We start from the raw sequence: 23,451 nt of genomic DNA, 5'->3' as shown, positions 1-23,451 counted from the left end.
TCTAGTACATTATTTTGGGGATGAACAGCTTCACTGTGACCACAGCTACTAAGGTAAGTGAGGACTAGTTCTAAAGTCTTAGTTTTTAAGAATATAGAATAATCAAGAACTTGGCCACAGATTACTTTTTAGGTTCAATAAATAGATCTGTGTAAACATGTATGAGCTAATGACACTTACTTATTTTCTTCATGTTGTTTGATGCTGAATAGCAATGGCTGTGTCCTTATTGTCGAGATTCCCTTCATTTGTGTAATAAAACCTAATAAAAGTTCCTAAATAACTTGTAACTTTCTGTGCACTGGACTGAAGTTTCAAACACTATCAGCCTTTCTGTCTTCTGTATACCACAAAACAATTACCGTCTACACCGAACGTAATGCACGCAAATCATGCCATCAACATGAACCACAAGAAATGTAATTAATTAGACCAACTCTCTTCCATGTTGTTCATTATTCCATGGTTAAATTCTGATGGTCATGTGCCTATTGTAGGTGCTTTTGGAGGTGGAAAGGGGTTAGCATGGGCACCCTGACTGATGGGAGTTAAATATCCCATTTCCATAAAGGGGTTTTTGGGGGATATGGTTCACCAGTTGTCCTTCCTTGGACTATGTTTAGTAGTTACTAATCATTGCGTACCAGGAACACAAAACTTGACGTATTGAAGATACCCCGATTCAGTCATTTAGCTCAATCCAGTCCTTGCAAAGTCAGGTAAATCATTACACATGCTTATTTTCTTTCTGCTTCCAAAATATAACCTTCAAACATTGACTGTTCACTTGTTGCCTAATATATCCCACCCCAGGGGAGTTTTCAGTTTAAGGAGGTAATCAGGAGGCTTCCCCTATCAGTGGTTCAATGTTTTGCATGATTGATGCATGTAAAAGAATGGAAATGGGAAAGTGTTTGTAGTTCAAATCAGAAGACCAGCTTCTCTATGACAATGCTGACTCCCTGTAGATAAAGGACTATGAATGAACATTGCCAGCCAAGGACATGAAGTGTGTACGTGCCAGGGTGAAAATAAAAGAAAAAAATCTATAAATATAAAACCAATAAAACTTCCACATCTAAGGACTTTTAAGATGCAGTATATTTATTTTTTGTTTTTAGGTTGACATACTATAATATATATGAGTCTCTCAAAAGTGAACCCTCTGATTTTGGAATATATATATATATAATATATATTAAATATTTATATATTTATCAAATTAGTGAATCAAGAATAAATGTAAGTGAAAATCCTCTTTACAATTCCACAGGTATAGTTTAATTCTCATTTATCCTTTCTGCTCTACCTAAAATACTAATTATACAGCTTTTCTTACAATTAAATATATTCTGTTTGGTTCGTGTTCAAATTCATTTACAAGCATTTACATTTGGAGGACGTTTCAGAGGTTCCTGTTAAATGAGGCCTGTAGAGAGAATCTTTGCCCCCATTTGTTATAATTATTTGCTGCGGTACAGATGAATAATCAATTTTCTCTCTGCTACCCTTGGTAATTGCTGTGTGTAAGTGGCAAGTGAAAACCAAGGTCTTTAAAAACAATTTTTAACTCTAGTTCATTTTAATTGTGTAATAAATATATTTTTTTGATGATGTTTATAGATGGGTAGATGTAACTAGGAATGCTGGTTATTTGTCAGTTGGATTGTGCTGACATGGGGAGGGGGTAGGAAAGCTATTAGGGTGAGGGATTTGGTTGAAAACGGGTGTAAAAAAGTTTACCTTTGGAAAAAACTACATTTTTTTTGTGCCGCCAGGGAGAAAACATCATCATCGGGCAACTCCCAGCAGTTGACACCTTATCAGGCAGTCAGCCTCCCTGTTCCTTTTAAACCAAAATTCAAACATTTACTCCAGACAGCAGCAGGCCGTACTGAACTGCTCATTACTACCACCATTCATTTCCTATAGATTGGCTGTTGTGGTTCACAGACATAAGGAAGAGGTAAAGACAAAGTAACTTCTCCACCCACCTGAACCAAGGCAAAATTTATACTCTAGGTATGGAGGAGCATGTGGCTCTCTTTTATTCTTCCTATGGATGGATGGAACTAGTGCTTGGCCAATGGCCACTTAGGCAATCAGATTCTTACTTGCAGCTTACACTGGGCTTTTTTTTTGGTAAATGAACTGGCAGGGGATGAAGAAAAATATAGGATGCTATGTGATCAACATTGGAGTTGTCTCTTGGAGTTGATCTTACATAGATCAAGCACATGTTCATGTAAGGGTTTTATTGCATTGTGGCCTTTCTTGCTAAATCATAAGACTTCTGTGGCCCCTTGGACAGCCAGTCCAAACCCATCCCAAGCTACCACATAGAAGTCTAAGTGTGTGCCAACATAAATGCATAAGTTCATACTGGGGTGGCGTAGGACATTGTGATGCCCTGGTCCAAATGACGACTGTAGAATTTAGAGCATAGTGGAAAAATGATCCAGTGGTGTGCAGAACGGTGCCTGCTCTTCTTCATCCCTTGCAATGGGAGTGAGACCTCAATGCGTTCTTTTTGGTCTTTAGATTGTGGTATAATAATGGCCTTCTGTGTTTTTTTTAGGCTAAGTGCCCTGGATGATATTAGTTACCTTTCAAGTGTTGTACTTGCCATAGTCCAAGGCTATAATCAGGGAGATCCACATAGCAGAAACATCCATATTGATTACATTGATAGCCCCAAAACATTCAACAATAATGTCATCAAAAAACAAGCCACATTCGAAAAAGTCATGGAGATTTTTAGAATGGGGAGAGTTCAATAGAGAGCAGGAATTTCAAGGGCTTATTTAGGTATAAAATCCTATAAGAACATTTTATTTCAACATATCAAAAACATTACACACTAATAAAAACAAGTCAGCGTCATTTTCACTATAGTGTATAGATCTCAATGGTACATAGAAAAATATGTGGTTTAAAACTACAAATCATCCCTCTGGAGGAAAGAACTCACAAATAGATTACACAATGGAGAGGAGTAACTGTTCATTCGACACGTTTCGCGGCAATGTAGCTGCTTCCTCAGGAATGAATAGCAGAAATTATATCTAAATAAACAATAGTAAAAATTAAACAACAAAGTAGAAAATGTAGTTCAGAGATGCAAATCATAGATGAAAATGCCAGAAACAACAGCTGGACAGGACACTGGTGGGTTGTCAATAGATGAAGAAATTGACACTTCCTGTATACTTCTAAGAGTACAAACTAGTTGAATTGGATCCAGGATTAGGGGAATGACAAACCAAGGGAGTAGATACGTCCAGCTTGAGAAAAAGATGTAGACACAGAACATATGTTGAAATAAAAGTCTTTTTTAGGATTTTATACCTAAATAAGCCCTTAATAGGCCCGCTTTCTTTGGAACTCTCTCTGTTCTGAAAATCTCCAGAAATATCCATATGTTAAAGGAAAATAAAACCACTAATAACGTGCCCACACTTCTCTTGGTTACATTTTTCATTACAAGAAGATTGGGATCTCTCTGATTACATTACCATCGCTCTAGGCTTTTGTTCTACCAGTGTTTACAATTTGATGGAAACTGTGAAAATGTATTCATCTTAGCTTACACCATGCCTAATGGGTACAACATTTGGAAGATGAGTACATAATAAAGGAAGTTCTATTTTTTAAAGCTTGGGGCTGTACATTTGTGTCTGGATATAAATCTGTGCACACAAAGATTAATATTGATGAGGCAGAGATGTTAATGGATTTTTTTTGGTTTCTGAATCATATTCCTCACTGCAGATAAACAAAATACCTTCATATGTGCTGCTGTGGGCCATTTCTGCAATGCTCAGTGTATCATTCCCATTCAGGGGGATGTTCTAAAAGAATTTTATTAGTGGAGGTACCTCACTTACATGGCACCCAATGAATGATATCAGGCTTCCTGTTGGTAACTGTGACAATGTGAGAGTTTCTATTTACAATTGTCAGGAGGGGATTCAAAAAGTCACAAATTACTCAGGCACTGCTTAAAAGTTAATAATTATCTTTATTGGATGCGTACAATGGTCCAAAAACGGCAACAGCTCCAACAGCAACATCACACCTGGAGTGCCCAGTTCATATCATCTAACTAGGAAGAGTCAGGCAGGGAGAAAAGCTGACATTTCTTTATGCATTTCCCAAAACAATTCAGCATCAGCATTCAATTTCTATAATGTCATTAAGATCTATATTCTTGGGGGACGCGACCCCGAGTGTGACTTGGAATTACAGCTTTTAGCATGTAAAATCCACCCAAGTCACACTCGGGGTCGCGTCCCCCGGGCGTCCTGCTCTTCAGTCTTCAGCTGGCAACGGGTTTCCTGCTGACGTCAGTGCAGGCAGGAGGAGGAGCGAGAAATTCAAATATTTTTGTATTGGATTCAATACAAAATAGCTGTATTGAGTCCAATACAAATAAATCTTTATATAGTATATATATATATAATATACAATGATAGTGTACACTTATATTACAGGTTTCTGTATTTTTTTATTTATTTTTTTGACAGATTTTTGTGTTTTTGTGTTTAAAGTTTATTATTGAATTTATTAAATATTGGACATGTTATGGTGAGTTATGCCTAAGAATTATAGGCCTACAATGTAAAATAAATTTCCATTCCAAAAAATGTAACACTTTTTGCATGAAATTATAGACAGAATTAGAAAGCTAGGGAGGTTAATCATCAACAACCACAATTTTCTTCTTTAGTGTTCATTCCAACCCAAAACAAGTATTAGAAGGAGGATACATGAACAACAAAAAGATGAATATGTAGCTATTTAGTGGTAGCACCAGAAATTCCTGCTTCTTCTACTACATTGACACCCTGGAATCCTACTAGGGAATATTTGGAGTTGTATATAGTACTGGTTGATCAAACCCTTATTCCTAGTTTCCTACCACTTTTGCTCCCATTCTCTAACCATTTTGCATTTTTTGAATAACCTCAACACATTTCAAAATCCTATTTTTGTGCTCAAATAATCTTTAATTTCCAATCCTTGATCCGGGAGCTTTTTGGGCTACACCCTAGAAGGAATACAGAAAAGGGGTCTTTACTGCCTTAATGTGCCTTTAATTTCAATATTTTTTATTGGTATTCTTGTCAATTTAAATAATACACCATGGTGTACAACATAACATCAGCAGTAGAGAACATAGGAAAAATACTCTGACTCTCTCAGAATATGTTAGTAGCCACCTCTTATATTGATAACTATTTGTTTGAAGGGCAGGAAAGAAAGAGGTTTGAGGCTGTGGTTATTTTTTGAAATCTGAATTACGTAATTGATAACCTTGCTGCATACAAAACTACATAAAAAATATATATATTTTTACCAATCCTGGTAACATTTCACAGGATTGAAAAATTAGTGCTACAGGGAGATATTTCTACCACATTCAAATGGTTTGACCGTTCAGTCTGTTATTTCAGACGGGTTTCGCCAAAGTTGCCTTCCTCGGGGGTATATTAATGTGTAGAGCTGTACAGTTTGAATGTAGTGATTGACAGTAATAAGGAGTGAGGATATGCAGAACATACAATGTTAATGATTTGGCAATAAGATACTGTAGTCAGCAGTGGATAAGTAGTTACCAGGGACCCGTGGTTTATTGACATCATTCATACATAGTGGAAGGTACTGGTTCCCTTTACTTGTGATATTGGAATACTAAATGTACTGATGGCAATCCAGTCCAAGAATCAGTGAATTTAGTGAAACGTAGAGAGTCACAGCTGTGAAAACAAATGCAGATACAGCCAAAAAGTCTAGGTATACATAGGTTTAGGATAAATGAACAACAAAATATAAATCACAAAATAGGAGGAGGCATTTAGAACAAGTAGAAGAAGAGGGGTGGAGGTAAGTAGAAGGTCGGAAGTAAGGGACAGGACGCTGGGGGTTGTATTTTTTTATTACTCTTTATTTTAGCTCTTTGCTCAGAATTTAGCTTTACTCTTTTTTTTTAAATTCTGTGTTACATTTCTGCATTTCTGATCACCCCTTTGTATTCAATGTCCCGTGTACATACATCATTTCTGAAATAATGACAACAGTTACCTAAGAATGTAAAATATGTGATAAAATGGCCAATTTTGTCTCCATAAGAGGCCTGTACAATGGGGTAAGACCTTATGGCAGGGAGCGTGTTAGCAAGGATGTTTATGGCAACATTAAAGTGTATATGAAATTTAAAGTGGAACTTTAGATTGTAGATGATTTTACACTTTCTACTGAATACATGATGGCAGCCTGCTATCTTTGTCAGCCTATAAGGTTACCCCCTAATATTAGGATTTATTTTTGGAAAATCTTCCAAACATTCAATACAAACTATATAGTGTTACCATCATGTCCTCTGAGGAAACCTAACTGCGAAACGCATCAGGTTCGAGACGTTTGCTCAATTCCCCTCCCAGTAAAATTTAACTAGTGGCTGTTTACACTATTTATAATTTGCTCTTTTGACTATTGTTCTATGCCAATCACAGTAGTGGATGATTTACAAACATTGTATGATATTTAAATACATGTTTCAAGTTATTACCAATAAACCCCAGCTTTCTCTGTCCTTTTTCTTTGATTGTTTCAAATGCTCCCTAAGCTTATTATTTACCCTGGTAACAAACAATCATCAGGTAGACATACAGGATCTAGGAAAGTAATAATATTTAACCTTGCCCTATTCCCCCTTTCTCAGAACTGTTTACTCCTTCATATGCGATAGAACTTGAAAACTATAAAATTGCCTTTAAATACATTATGTTGTCAAATCATGTATGCTATATATTTATATATATAACATTATTTTATTTATTGACCATGCTTATACATAGAAAATTTTTCTTAAAATGAATAATGGGCTCCTTTATATAGGAATTGTTTTCAGTGATCTAATGAAAGGTTTCCAGGTAATGGAGTTTTACCGTAGATATGTGTACACATACCAGAGCGGAGACTCCATGTCTTTATGTGCTTTTATATCATCGCATGTCTGTGTAGTTAAAGTTACCATAAATATTGGTAGGGATTTCCACAAAGCCTGAATTTCACACAGACCTGGGTCTGAACAAATCAAAACCTTTTTACAGAATCTTTTCCTGTTATTGTCCTACCTTTAAACCAAGCATTATTAAGACATTATCACGGATATGCAGTCTAGTTTTGGTTATCCATTCACAAAAAGGATGCTGTGAAACTAAGGAATATGCAGAACAAAAAAATTAAATGCATAAGGTGCACAAAGGTGCTTAGCGAGCTAAAAGGTAAAATTAAAGCGTACCTAAACTTAGAATTTTTTATTTTTAAAAAAAAAAGGGTGCACCACTGCCCCCTAACTCTTGATCACCTAGGAGCATCTCGGACATGCGCAGAAGGGGCCTTTTTGTGAAAACAAACATTTGCCAGTCTCATGCATGCGCAGTGAGATCCGCAATTTTTTTTTTCATCCTATGTCATCTGATGTCTTGCTTGGGTCGGGTGACGTAGGATAAAGAACTCGAAAGAAGAGAAGTGCCCGCAGTCAGGACACTCGGGACCCGATGGAAGGTGGATCGGACTGCTCTGTAGGATTAAAGGTAAGTGCTTTTTTTTGCAAGTTTTCAGTTTAGTTTCTTTTAACTGAACAAAATGTTTCCCCTCTTAAAGCACACAAATTGCTGTGAAAATCGGAGGCATCATTGGAGAAGTTGGGTCAATGGTTACAACACAATATTGGAGTATGCTACAGAAATACAATGGGGTACTAAATTAAACTCCCTATATTATTGAAAAAGCTATAGTTTGAGCACAAGTTGTGTGAAGGGCACTAGGTTTAAGGATGGGTTCGGACTAGTGGTGAAGTTGCGGTGCAGTCACAGTTTCCTAATGCCTTGTTTCTAATTGTTTCTAATTCTTAAAGAGGTTCAGTGCCACTTACTACCACCCATTATCAAATTGGCAAAGCCTGGCTCTTTACAAACCAGTGCTACAGTACAAGCAGCCAATTGACTGTCAAGGTGCCAGCTGCCGGTCTAAACCTACCCCAAAGTGCTAACCACGGGTTTGAACCTCTCCTTGTATAATTATACAAGTTGTATTTTTAGTTCAGTGGAAAGGTGAGATTCATTTTAAGGTCACCATTCTTTGCCGAGCAAAATCAACTTAAAACCCAACTAAACTCTCTTAATAATGTAGTTGAGCTGCATATACAGTAACATCTCCCTGGACACTGATCCAATCAACAGCTTTGTTGATTCCAGGCATTGGTAATAAAGCAGTTATTAGTGGAGTGTATCAGACTGCAGGGAAGCTGACCCAGGCCACTGAAAAGATCAGCAGAATTGTCGGTTATTGGCAGTCATACTGTACAGGTCCTTGAGATAAGCCAATATAGTGCCAATACCTGGTGATTGGTGGTGTTAGTAAAGTAATTTTAATAATAATGCTGTTACTAGGCATGGACAAAGGTAGACCGAAGCTATCCACAGCAGCCATACCCTGTGGGAAGCTCATCCAAAGTAGTCCTATCAGCAGGTGAGCTTGTGTTGCCATGAAGCATGGCCTTACCGGCTCACAACACCTTCCTACATCACTACCCACCCCCTTCTTCTGAGCTTGCTGCCATAGTACTGATGGAAGCCTCAGCATTTGCCACCACTGTACAATACATACTTTTTTTCCTCTTTGCATTTATGTGTCCTTCTATATTTAAACCATTCAATAAACAGGCACACATTCCCCAGTAGGAAAAGGTATCCAACAAGGAATAACCCCTACAATGATATCAGCAGCCACTGGAGTTTTTAGATCGAAAACAGGAAAGAATGTCTCTAAACTGATAGATTTAGAAATTAAAGAGAGAGTTTTTTTATTAAGTTTAATAATAGACATGTTGGAAATGCTACAAACATTTTTACAAAGGTTTTTACACAGTAGTATAGCTATATTGAAATGTTAGAGTAACTGTCCAATAAGTCTTGTTATGGCTGACGCATTTCGCCAGATTAGGCTTCATCAAAAGAAGACAAGACAGAACAGTGCAAATATTCCAAGAATGTTCAGCAAAGGAATGCTCCCATGACTAATTCTGGTATCAGAAACTGCCTGGCTACTGGTTTCAGTAGTAGGCTCCAGTAGAAACGCTTTGGATAGTAGCCAGGTATTGGAGCAGAGGAACTGCTCAGGTCGTAGCAGCAGAGCCCATTTCCTAGTATATATTCTCAATACACAGAAACAAGAGTTTTAAAACATTACACCATTATGAATATTTAGAAAATATATCTGTTTTTTACATGTGTAGCTAAAATAACACTGAAGACCCCTTTAACTCTTCACATTTCATCAGTTGTCATTATTTACAGGAAATAAAATCCTTTGGTCTGAAAAAGCAACATTTATCAAACCAACCCCAAATTTAAAATTCACAATCATAGAACTCATCAAAAGTAGGTATTTTCTCAGTCCGTGTCCTTACTAAAGGTCTTCGATGACTCCGGGCATCTTCTCTGATCCAGCTGTCAAGGGAATCACTGCTCGAACTGTCATAACTAGGCTCAATCCCTTGTTTATGTTGCTGAAACCACAAACTGAGTTTGTTCTTCTGCAGATGACAATCTGGTGTGGAGTGAATATCCCTTGTGGTCCAATGCCAGCTATTTCCTAAATGGGAAAGTCTAATAAAACTATGGCAATATCAGAAGTAGTTTCTATATATATAGTTATAGGAAAAATAAGATTCATGGAGTAAACAATAGTTGTATGTTTAATAAAGTTAGTAATCACAGACTATAGGCCTGATTTTTTAAAGCTCTCCAACACTGGAAAAGATAGACTATCATGGAAGAACATGGATGACCCAGCAAACCAGCAATGGACTTTGTAAAAATAATTTGCTATTAGTTGGCAAATGTTTGCAATCCTAAACCAGATCCATTCCAGGTGTACTGGGTCACCCAAGTTGTCCCATGACAGTTTATCGTCTCCAGTCTTGGAGATCCTTATTAAATCTGACCCCATGAGTTTACCTTTGCCAAAACTTACTTAATCTAGACCAGAATTTAGACATCTTTCCATCAAGAGTCCCAGATTTACCCACAATGGGGTTGATTTACTTAAGCTCTGCTGACATTACAATCCAATCATATGCAAGCAAAAATTCTCTTGTAAAGTGATAATTCACCTTGGTAAATGGCCAGCCTAAAATCCTAGGGAAAATCAACACCAATGTATCTCCTATCTTAACCCATGGTAATATTTGATAGTTGGATCCACCAGTAGTTTTTGGAATGAAGCCAATATATTGTGGAAGGTGATATCGTGCCAGCTTCAGGATTGCTAGAACATGAGAAGAAAGTTCTCACTTGTTTCCGTGTGTTGCTCCCTTGCTGGCCAGACAAGTGAAGCATTTCTTCTTTGCCAATGGAAGAAGACATAAGGAGAAACATATCTCTTATCTAGCCTGTGAGTGGCCAGCCTGGGTACATGGGTGAGTATGTCCCTGTCCTGCCCTGTCCTGTATAGTGATCCTTTAGTGGCCCATGGCCATAGTTGTTACTAGTGCATGCCATGGGCCTAAATTCAGCATTAGAACTTAAAAAGAAAGTTTTTTTTACAACTCAGGTTACATGAATCCTGCTTGAGGATTGTGTGAGGATAATTGCATGTGTATGTGTATTGGTAAGGATAAGGGTAGTTTTTCTTCGGTCAAACCAAAATTGGCGGTTGGTGACCGCTATCCCAGAACTTGTACAAGTACATAAAAACTTCTTCAGAATACTTAATAACAGCTGGCACAAAGCTGAATTTATTCTCCGGCATACTACATTTAGAAACTCCCAGCTCTGCAGTGTCCCACCTACCATGAGAACACAAGCGACTAACAACCGCCGTACACGTCCCACACTTTTGGGAAAAATTGATTTACAGATTATTATACCAAATATATATTAACTGTAACAATCAGCACGCACAGCAGGCATCAGATTCAATGTTTATCAGGGGAACAGTGAAGGATATATTTGATAGTTATGACAATGTTTTTGACTAAGGATGGGCTAGAAGGTCCGAGCTACCCGGGTCATGTATAGTGATCCTTTAGTGGTGAGTTGTTACTAGTGCATGCCATGGGTAAATTCAGCATTTGAACTGAAAAAGAGGATGCAAAGTTTTTTTTCCAACTCAGGTTACATGAAACCCACTCTTTTTTCTCTTTTGTTTGCTATTCTTCAATAAAACATTCTAGCAGTGAGATACAACGAACACTTTACAGAAGCGGTAGAACTTGCTCCAAAAGGTATCATCATTCAAGTGCACCTTACAGCCCCGTCCAGTGTCCGAATCCTACCCACCTATCCTGCCAGCATGTTATCTGCTCTGCAGTATCTTCGAGAACAGTGGTTGCCAACTTTCGGACCTCACGGACCACTAAATTCATAATTTTAAATCCTGCACATGCACGGGGAGCCGTATGTCACTCAAAGGGGAAGAAACTTCCTCCAGAATGAAGTCATGATGGCAGAACCCACCCACTCTCCAGGCTCAGACATGCTTGATAATCATTCTGATAGGATAGTAGTGCAGGGCTGTGGACACAACAAAAGTTCCTCAACAAAAGCTCCGATCCAACACAAGTCCGAATGAATGAATAGGTAAGCGGAATGTAGGTGAGTGTGCCAGGGAAGAGGATTGTGTGAGGATAATTGCATGTGTATGTGTATTGGTAAGGATAAGGGTAGTTTTTCTTCGGTCAAACCAAAATTGGCGGTTGGCGACCGCTATCCCAGAACTTGTACAAGTCCATAAAAATTCTTCAGAATACTTAATAACAGCTGGCACAAAGCTGAGTTTATTCTCTGGCATACTACATTTAGAAACTCCCAGCTCTGCAGTGTCCCACCTACCATGAGAACACAAGCAACTAACAACCGCCGTACACGTCCCACACTTTTCGGAAAAATTGATTTACAGAATATTATACCAAATATATATTAACTGTAACAATCAGCACGCACAGCAGGCATCAGATTCAATGTTTATCAGGGGAACAGTGAAGGATATATTTGATGTTCTGAGCCTAGGCTTAACAATATATTTACGCTGTAAATCTTACCATGATCCATATTAAAAGTTTCATCATGTTCCACTGGCAGGAAATCTTCATCTTCATGACACCTCATTGCATTTTCTCTCACTTTGTTAGCCTTCATTTCCCTCATTTTATGTTTATTGATCTTACTCTCTCGATGGATGTTCCTTTTCACTTCTGCCTGAGACTGCAAATGATTCATCTATACAAGGAAAAGACACCAAGTAATGTCACTGCAAAGAGCGATAGCAGCAGGATGAGTGGCCTCGTCCTAGCTTTATTTTTATTGAATTTTAGAACTAGCAATCATTTAGATTTGTTTTCTATTAATGGTATGATTACAGTAAACAATAAGCAGAACGTCAATAGACAGATGAAGTACACATACTTGAACTTTCTACCTTCCAAATGATTTCTAATTCTATTCAGCCAGTCTTAAAATCGAGAAAATTCTGCCATATAGACTATTTTCATATACCTAATTTAAATAACGCAACTTGGTCACTAACTTGGACCCAGCCTTCGGTTAGATGATGGAGGGTTTAGATCCAACGAATTCAATCATGGTTATATGGAACTCTTAGGTATCTTTAGTGGAGCGTTTCTCATCCGAGGCTAAGCGGAACCCTAGAGTTCCTCCAGAGGTTGCTAGGGGTTCGTTGAGCAATGAGCAGGTCGGGTCAATTTAATGGACACCAATGGTCTTTTTGGCCATTCTTCCCAATGGTCAGCAATGTAAGAGTCATTCTTCCCACTGACCATCACACTAATGTACCGTGAGCTGTGGCTATAATAATTATAGAAGACCTGAAAGATGTTTCAAGAAGTTCCCCCATGTTAAAAATGTTGGGAAACACTGCTCGAAAGGTTCCTATGGGCTCCTTGAAGATGATTGACCTCCCATGTGGTGCCTGATCAGTTCTTGAGCAAACATTACTGCAGAGTCAGCAGTGTGACATTACAGATAATTTAGGCATTCCTTATGCATGGCATTCAGGACACCATTGTAAGGAGAACATTCTCACAATTGACTACTAATATAAGAAGATTTTTTTCCACTGAAACCCAATAAATTGGTTTTAACAGGAGTTAGGTCTAGGACTGGTCTAGATTCTGTTGTCTTTAGATATACCTATTCTATTTGTTCCTTCCATTCTTCATTTTATATATTTCCTTAAATGTAATTACATTTGTTTTCTGCTATATAATTCCCGGTATTTAAAATTTTACCAAAAAATGGACAATAAGGAGTCCATTTTAGATTTGTTTTGGCACTCCTTAAATCTTATTTCTACATATCATCTATACCAGGGGTGCCCACACTTTTGTGGCTTGCGATCTACTTTTAAAATGACTAAGTCAAAATGATCTACCAACAATAAAAACTTGGACTTAATAACTCCTGTGCGTGGGAGAGTTTATTTTGAAAGGCACGTTGCCTTTGCCATCTACCGGTAGATCGCGATCCACCTGTTGGGTACCCCTGACATATATAATCCAACAATTTATCTACTGGTCACATGTATGGTATTCAGTACTTGATTAAATAAATTCTCACATATGGTTTATCCCAAAAACTTTATACGGATGTATTTATAAAAATATTGTAATAAATTTATATCTATGTATATACTTTTCACTTTTATGTCATAATGAATAACATAATGAATGTGTTTGCTTAAGGGCACGACTACTTTACTGCTAAATGTCAGTCTTGCTGCAAATGACCACGTTAAAATGATATTATTTTAAACATGTCACAAAAAAATTATAAAAATATTGTCAGTGTTGAGGGGAAAGATTAGTTCTGCCATAGGGGTAATCTATTGAGATCTTTCCCATTCTTCAAGGTCGTAGAGGTGCCTACAAACACACAGACTGCCCAAATACTCACCTTTTCTTTTCTCTCTGCAGCAGCATTCTGTTTACTGTTAATGGTCTCCGCAGATAATACGGATGGCAGTAGTGCTGGTTCAAGTTTCTGCAGATGAAGGATAAAAAAGTAGTCCACTTAAAAAGGATAAATTGTCAACAGTTAGTATGTTCTAACGCTTATGACACTTCAGAGAAATTACAAAATTATACCATACATAACTTTTTAAAGCATAGCCCACTGCCAACATATGGAGGTTTAAATTTTGTCTGCAGTCCTATTAGAGTCCTTGGATGCCAATAGAAGATGGAGTTGTCAGTGGGGCAAGAAGTTGCAAGCAGCAATAAAAACATTGCAAAAGTTTCAAACTCAAACTTTCTTACTGTTTTGTTCTTCTCCCGCAACTTTTTTAAATTACTCTATTGTCTCCGTTTTCGTCCTCCCATTCTTGACTCAAGCCTCCATTGTTGTCTCCTGTCTGTGCCACCTCTGTCCACCATAAAGGCCTCTCTTTTGCTTTTTATTTTAATAAGTGCCCGTCTCCTATATTTACTGGTCAGATTTTTCTCTCATACGCCCCTCCTTCAACCACCCAATATTATCAGTCAACTTCTCTTACCTCATACCGCTCTCTCATCTGCCCTCCTATTGTCAACCCCCAGCTCTCTCTTCTGCATTCACTGCTTCTTTTTTACCTGCAATCAGCGTATTGCCCAAATCCCCATCATATGTTTTATTTCACTGTATTACCCAGCTATCTCTATGGCACTTCACCATAACCCCCAGTCCTCATATAAAGGGATTTGCAGAAAGCTCAGGAAATGTAAAAACCTGTATGGAGTTTTGAGCGTTCCCCACTCTATCAAGATCTTAATGTAAATATATGAATAAGTTTTAATAAACTTCTAAAAAAAGACCGGGATGCATGGATGAGCGCTGTACCTGCCATACCAAGCTAACAGCACCCCACTGTGCTCTCTCCCCTTCACTTCCATTTTAGTCATTCGTGGAACCTACAGGACGGTTTCATGAACGACATTGAACGACCAATATACACACGTCAGATTCCTGTCCGATATGTACACAAGAAATAGGATGCAAAGTGCAAAAATTGGGAAAGGTCAGCCAGTTCATTTTGTAAAATTATTGCCAGCTTTTTTGCTATCAATACTAGTTTTTCCTATACAACTTATGGCAACCAAAAAAATGCACACCATTCAATGACTTATTCTTGTGCATTATTAAAACAGGCATCTGTATTGCTTTTTTACATGCCAATACCATGTGCCCAAGTTCCCTTTGTTGTATCCATTGAAATTTATGATTGATGGTATACCATCCTACATATTATAGTGGAAATCAAATCTTACAAAAAAATGCTGGAACTTTGCATGTCCCTTCTGCTAAAAAAGCTTCTCCTTACTCCTAGCGATTGTCCTATGCATGTTTGTGGTCTGTAAGAGGGCAAGCTTGGAGTTGGGTGCCAGAATAAAGTAATTTAAGTGCTCATGTGCAGGGGCTACATTACCGGTGCTGCCCAATGGCTGATGGACTAAACTCGCTTGATGCCTACCCCTGGCCATACTACAAACCTGCGGCTCTCTTCCCTTATACCTAGGACCAACTGGCTCACAGAGCAGTCGGAAAATGATTTTTTCTTGACAGCCAATAACTAGAGGATTTCTAGATCTCAAATCACTGACACCATTTCTCTATTCAGTGCACATAATCTTCTAAACTCATTTGGTTTGGTGAGCACTTACACAAAGATCCCAGCACCAAACCAACTGTAACAATTAATTGACTCCAGTCATTTGCAACCACAGCCTTCATTACCAGGTAGCTGCATGTTTCTCAATGGTCTGTAAAATTGCCTGGCCTGCGATATCTTTGTAAATGAGTTAATAAAACATTTTATGTTACTGTGTTATATTTCTAGAAGAACGGTATTACAAACTGTTCACATATAACTGAAATGGACATCATTGAGCTGCTGAGCGATTTTTAAAAGATCATCAAATTGTCACTGCTAAAAAAAGACTTAACTCAATCAGCTAAATGATAGTTAAGTTTTCTAATATAATCTTAACAGTCCTTTTCAATCTTTTATTTGCAGCCTTCATTAAAATAATCCTGTTCTATAGATCTAGAAGTTTCCTGTTAGAGGGGTGCAAATATCTCCTAATAGTTCTCCTGTGTTGTCAACCTGGCTCATTGGTCAAGAGCACAAGCAGCTGCGCCGACATACATTGTGCAGGAATAATCCATTGTTGTCACTATCAGCAGGAACAAAGCAATGTTGTGCAAGTGTAGTGAATGAGCTTATAGTACAGGGGTTCAAGAATAAAAGCGTAAAAATAGTATTTTATGGGAAAAATACAACATGGCAATTGTTTATCATACACAGTGCACTAGCAAACCAACTATCACCCGGTAAGGGTTTAGATCAGCTATTAGAGTGAACCTATTAACAGATGGTATACTTGATATAAAAGGGTAGATAACTAGGTAGATAGGCAAAGACTGAATGGGAAGCCCAGAGCCTTCTAGGATATCTACGTCACATATGCCAGGGGGCTTCAGAGCTGCTTCTTCTGCACATGCTGAATTTTGGGCATGCTAAAAAAGGGGCATTTCCTGCAATGTAAAAAAATGCCCAACTCAGCACTTTTTTTTACATTTAGAGGAAGAAACGTCAGCCAAACTCATGACTGTGCAGTGTGAGATCGGATGATGTAGGCAAAAACTGGAGGAAGATGGCGGTTTACTGTGGTTCCTCCGCACCGGGATGAAGAAAGGACCAAATGGAAGCCAATTTTGGGGGGATTGAGGGCTCTGTGGAAGTAAAGGTAAGTGTATTTTTTTTTTGATGAAAGTTCCGCTTTAAAACGTAGTTATACATTACATAGGCAAATGTCTCAGACAGTAGAAAAAGAGGTGGAAGCCGAAGCCTGTGATATTACCATAAAATACAGGAAACAGCTTTGTAAATTCATCTTACTTGGAGTCTTCGAGGAGGATGCTTCTTGATTATACTAGTTGTGTCACCATTTTCCAGTGGGACATCAAAAGAAATTGGCCTGGGTACTGCAAAGAGTAAAGAGTGAAAACAATGTTTTATATGTTCATCCTATTGTTCCTTTAAAAGGAAAATGTGTAATATGTGATTTCATAAATTACCCAAAGCTGATATTTTGGTTTTTGGAAAGGACTCATGATTTGAATAATCTGCTTCTATATCCTAAACATTATGGGGTATACAAGTAGTCCCCGGGTTACAAACAAGATAAGCACTGTAGGTTTGTCCTTATGTTGAAGTTGTATGTAAGTGGGAACAGGTACTTTAATTTAATAAATGCAACCAGGACAGATATTTGTCTCAACATATTAATATGCAGCGTGGTGTCAGTTACTGTATAAAATCCTCACTGTAAGCTAATCAAAAACAAAGCAAAAAAAAAACTTTATGGAGCCTAAACATTCATTAACTTTTAACTGTGCTTTAATATGCAAAAAGAAAGAACTGCAGAGATTGTCTTGGTCATTAAAGAGTTACAAGAGGTTGCAGAACAGCAAAAGATTTCTTCTGCAAGTCATGCAAACTGCCCCCCTCCATCAAGCCTTCATCCTGCACACGGACAAGCAGGGAAGCCCCTTTTTCGTATCTAGGAGTCGTCCATATGTTGGATGTCCTTAACTCGAGAACTACCTGTATCTATAAAGTGGTAAATCAGATATTTACCAAATATATACTACAGGTAAAATTTTCTACTGCATGTGTTTTAAATATCAGTAATTGATTTACGACCAGTGATTTCTTGGTAATAGTAACATTCACTGCTTTATATATATGCCCATACTTTCTCCATTACCTTCATATATTCCTCCAGACTGATGCACTCCTCAGTTATTTATTTTTCAAAATAAATCTGTACTTGGACTGTGACAAAATCAATGGGGTTCATATTACCCCCCTAAATCTAAAACATGGCTGAGAATCATAATCATTGGAGCTCCAGCGACAACCAGGCAATACTGAAATACCAGTTGGTAAATAAAAAACTGAACATGATGTGTATGCAGCTAGAGAGGTCAGTGACCGCTTGTTTTGAAGCTTTTTTATTGATTGATAAGAATATGTCAATATTTAAATGTCAGTAGTTTGGGCACAGGGGCAGGTTACGTTGTGAGATATCTCGCTGGCAGGGCCATAGTTAGAATTGGATAAAATGGCAGAGCTATCCTTCTGAGAAGGACATCTGGAAGAAATCTGGCAGTCATTGACAAGGTTATTGGTTGAAGAGAGCACTCCATGGCCATTGCCCGAAAATGACACAAAGATGGTAAACGCCTGATCACTGGAAGAGAAGCTCGTAAGTCTAAAGAGCCATCCATGGTCATACCTACTGAGAAGATGAACGTTTGGAACATATTCCAGAACTTTGTCAGGAAGGGTCCATAAACCCTGGCAAGGGCTATTTCAGACATGGTTCATTTATTTAAGTGAATGGGAACAGTTGGGATCTCTTTTTACCCATTTGCTTTGCAGTTGCAGCTTAATTCCTGGACGCAACGTGTGACTTCGGTTGCCGTTCTCCTGGAGGAAGCATGGAGTGCTGGGCAACGTACACAATGGGCCTGAGTTATTGAAGCTCTCCAAGACTGCAGGTGATAGACAATCATTGGAGAGTCTGGATGATCCAGCAAATCTGGAATGGATCTGGTCCAGGATTGAAAATATTTTTCAACCAATAGTAAATTTTTTCGTTCAGCCATGTATCTTCTCCAGTCTTGGCAAGCTTTAATAAGTCAGGTCATATGCATAAACCTGCAGTGCGGTTTGGCACTCCTGGTTGCATAACAGCTGTGTGCCCAGGATGGGCGAACAACATAGGTTCGGGTAGTACATTCGAAAGTAACTTTACTGGCTCCACCTCATGTGGCACTTCATATGGAATCACTGCTATGTGTGCCATGGGAAGCCTGGGATCAGCACAAATTGGTCTATAGCCTTGCCTAGGTTCTGTAAGTGTTCTCATATGTGACCTGATCTGATTGCTTGATCTTGTGCTTCATTACTGACCCACTCCTGACCTGTTCTGAATTATCCTGCTTCTGATCACACCTTGGAACTATGCTTCACCCACTCATGCTTTTTCCTTCAATTTTCTCTGCTAGCTTGAACCTGACTTGTTCCCTCCATTGGTGTTGGGGCTTGACTTGTAATGGAGGCTGCCATCCTAAATTTGGACTTTTGATCACTGTGTACATGACATCCCCTCCATAGAAGGATTGCCTAAAACAGGCAGCAATTTTTAACTGCTTTTCATTAAACATTAACAACATTTCTGTATTCATAGTAAGTTCTTCCATTGCCCTTTGTGGAATTCACTTCGTGTTGAATCGTTAAGTGTTGTGATTAACCTCTGTTAATGATTTAATGATGGCAGAAGCTCTGTGCAACTCAGAAATATAAGAAACAGTGAATGCATATATTTATGAAACTATCACGTAGGTTTTTTTATTAGTGAGCGGAATGTAAAGATTACTTTATTAAATGGAATTCAGAAAGTTATGAACCTTTATGTGCTGGGGTGCATATGCTTCTACTTATATCTTAGAAGTCATTGGGATCTCAGTGCTGGGTTCTCATCTATTATATAGTTTGGGGTGATTTATGGCACACACACTCCTAACTTAAAGTTTGGGTGGTCTAAGGCAGAACTAAACTAAACAATAGAATTGCACAAGCCATGGCCACAATGACCCCACAAATCACAAATAATATAGTATTATAGTAATATAATATGTATCACAAATAAATAGAGCAATGTTCTCTTTTTGAGACTTCCTCTTCTGAAGGTGCTGGTTATCTGGCTGCCATCACCAATTTATACTTCTAAACGTTTAAGTTGTTTGGTTGTCCTATTGAATCAATGACTTTAATATATTATGAACTGCTAGAACACAGCAAGTATGTCTATCGGGATTTCAGATTGCTCTCTAACTTTATTAGCTTCATAATTGGGACATGTCAACCTGTCCTTACCTTTCTTTCCAACACTGCACAGCTAGAAGTCCCTATAGCTCCTATTGATCTTAAATATGTGAAATATTTCTGTATTGGCTTTAGGTTTACTTTATAGGTGAACTACAGGTAAACAGAGATTAAGTACATATATGACAGCTGTTTTGCCTGCCTTGTAATTCTGTCCATTTAGTCCTTTTTTTGTAATAAGTTAGAGACCATACAAACACAAATTAATGAAGACTGTGAATTTAGAACAAAGTGGGCAAAGGAAGCATTTATGTTGGACATATGGATCTGATTTAATAAAGCTCCACAAGGTTGGAGAGAATACACTTTCATCAGTGAAGCTGGGTAACTCAGCAAACCTGGAATGGATTTCTTCAAAGTCATTTGTTAGCAAATGATTTGAATCCTAGACCAGACCTATTCCAGGTTTGCTGGGTCACCCAGGTTCACTGATGAAAGTGTATCCTCTCTAGCCTTGGAGAGCTTTAATAAATCAGGCTCCTTGAGTTATTTTAAAGAATAAAGGGGTCAAATAAAAAAATTGCACAGCAAATTGAAGCAAGCAAAGATCTGTTGGCTGTTTCACCCTCTCAAAAGGTAGAACCTGAACAACTTTGATGTTGCCGCAGTTCTTTATCCTTTCCCCCCCTGTGTCTTCCCTAAATACATACAACAGTCACTCACACCTTTTACCTATTGGACCTCTTCCATACAGGGTCTCCCTGAGAGGTGGAAGCTGGCGTTCAAGTATTGGGCTCCTGTGATCCATTCTCCCAAAATCAGAACAACCGTTATGTCCATGAACTCCTGATGATGGTGTTGGCGACACAAATACGTCTTTACTGTCAAGAGGAACCACTTTCCTTACTTTGTGGTTCAGCTTAGAATTGTTCAGCCCCATGGCAAGAATCCCCTATCAAAATATTAAATGTTCATATGAAAATAAATGATTTTATGATCCACGTTTAAAGGAATTTTGTGCCGGGAAGTGTAGTCTGTTTCTAAGCTTGGAAGTCCCTGGATTCTTCACTTGGTAGATGACCTGCTTTCTGAGTTAAACATTTACATGATACATGAGGGGAGGGAAAATCCCAGAGAGTGAATATGAAACTACATTTAGCACCCTGGGGGTAACAGACACAGTAGTTTGTGTTCAAAACATCATTCCGAAGACTTACTCATTGTCATATGCTCAGCTGCTGGGATTAGTGGTGACAACTTTCAACTACTGACACCTGAGCTATTCCTTTACATGATGCTGTTCAATTAAAGAAATAGCAAACCCACATTGCTTGATATAAAGTAATATAAATACAAATGTTTAGAACAAATTATTATTGCCTTGAGAGATTGGGATTTTCACACCATTGCTGTATTTTACTGCTCATTCATAAAACCTGGCCCATGGTGGGTAACCTGATTAATGCAGCAGACAGTTCCATGGTTGGAGGAGAGACAGACAGGGACTTTGACTGGTTACAAGACTGGGCTCTTGTCCTGTTGATGTGTTTCTTTTACAAAAGTCATTCAGTTTTTCTGCGCTCCACTGCTTTAGGACTCCCGTAGACTCTGAAAAGTGCAAGGAGGGATATGGCTGCGGTATGGACATTCTGCTGCTTTTTAATAAAGCCCCTTAGATTGGCAAGTACCGGAGGTTCAATTCACAAAGCATTTTTTTATAAACGTTATCTTCAGCCAAAAACCATTGAAATTTGCAAATTACAGTCAGATGGCTAAAACAAAGATCTGTATGATTGTATGAAAGCCGTGGCATTTTAAAAAGTTGTAATGTTTAATGAATTGGAATTAGAGATGACATGGTGACAATGGAAGAGCACTGTTAGGAGACGGGGACGGAGCCTGGGTATCCCATATTAGGAAAGGGCAGGACAAGCATCCATTTATATAAGGATACCTAAAATCTACTAACTCTAAAAAATTAAAATTTTGAAAAGCACATTTGAAATTACAATATTAACTTAAAGCCATTACAAAATGTAATAATAATAATGAGTTTAAGCTCCAGTTAACACTTTTGCTGTGAGGCCCCCAGCTTGCATTACTGGATGCACCCCAATGCATCCCTTTATCAGACACCTGTTGCTGCGCAATGTATTGTAATGCACTGCCATGTTTTGGGATGTGCTGCAATAGAAAAAGAAGTCAATGCTTCTTTTTTTAGTTGTCTGCCCTAACAAAGCGTGGCATAGTGCTTGGGAATACATCCAATACTACCTGACCACACAGATATGAACCCAACATTGAAGGTTTTGAATAATGTCTTATCAGCAAGATACTGTTGCATATTCATATCCAAAAATTATGATACATGTTCATCAATTTCAGTGCAAAATAATTGTAAATGCCAAATTTGCCAACATGCCAGACTGCAGCTGATCAGCTGATTTAAAAAAAAAAAAAACATTATGACACATGGAAAAAGAAGATCTGAATTCCCAAAAGTAGTGAGGAAGAGGAAACATTCTTAAATATGTGTTATTATTATTATTATCATTATTAATAATAATATTAATATTATTACACAGTATATAGTATATATACAGTACTGTATATATACTACAGTATATAGTGCCAACATATTACGCAGCGCTTTAAAAGGTCCTTAGTCTTGTCACTGTTTATATATATATAGATATACACAGAATACAATGCTAAAATATGGAACACCAAGCAGGTAGAAATCTGAAAGTCACATAAGAAAAACTTTCAAGAATATAAGAATGCTTATTTATGGAAAACACTGCAGTTTCCGTGTAATGAGAAGAAAAAACGTCTCCTCTGCATAAAATAGCTAATAACCCAAAACAATAAGTCTGAACTTTGCTCCTGGACAGTCATTAATTTAAGGCCACAAATTCTTACGTTTTGCACAAATACAACAAATACAAAGAAGTTGTCATAAATATGTATAAAGGGTATTTGTAGCTTATTTACATTACAGTGGCTTGTATTATATCTTTAATCTGCTGTGTACAACCACTGCAATGCCGCCACATACCCACACAACATTATTCATTTCTAGTAAACTAGAAGAAAATAAAAGCAGAACCATAGGCCAAAAAAAAAATGGTCCCATTTGAAATATTTGCTACATTTTTGTAAATTCCTGCACGTGAGAAGAAAGACCATTGTCACAGCTACTTCCTTTTAGACTCTGATGTCTGAATGAAAGTCTGTAAAGGGGGGAAGAATGAGTTACTCCTCTATGCTTGTGTGTGTGTAATCTCAGCTTTAGCTATTGAGCTCCGCAAAGCTAGATTAGCCTGGTAAACACCTAAAAAGGAGGTTAGAGGTCCATCTACTGGTTCAAAATAGTAAATACGAAAATTATATGTATTTTATGTACCGAATATATATAGTTTATTTGCCTATTTGTTTATATACTGTATATATATATATATATATATATATATATATATATATATATATATA

At 37.8% G+C, this 23,451-nt stretch overlaps 1 protein-coding gene across 1 annotated transcript; it reads right to left on the bottom strand.

Moving 5' to 3' along the window:
• Positions 1 to 8,964: 8,964 nt before the first annotated feature.
• On the bottom strand, positions 8,965 to 20,899 carry CCDC198 (coiled-coil domain containing 198). The gene is made up of 5 exons (XM_072428222.1): positions 20,692 to 20,899; positions 16,963 to 17,048; positions 13,983 to 14,069; positions 12,113 to 12,290; positions 8,965 to 9,663 (listed from the first exon to the last, which is right to left on the bottom strand). Exons 1-5 carry the CDS (start codon positions 20,897 to 20,899, stop codon positions 9,419 to 9,421), a joined length of 804 nt encoding a protein of 267 aa, XP_072284323.1. The 3' UTR covers positions 8,965 to 9,418.
• Between the last annotated feature and the right edge of the window lie 2,552 nt (positions 20,900 to 23,451).

Source organism: Pyxicephalus adspersus, chromosome 12 (assembly GCF_032062135.1).
Source record: "Pyxicephalus adspersus chromosome 12, UCB_Pads_2.0, whole genome shotgun sequence".
Taxonomy (NCBI): Eukaryota; Metazoa; Chordata; class Amphibia; order Anura; family Pyxicephalidae; genus Pyxicephalus; species Pyxicephalus adspersus.
Note: the sequence above shows the minus strand (reverse complement) of the source record. Positions and strands in the feature narration are given on the sequence as shown.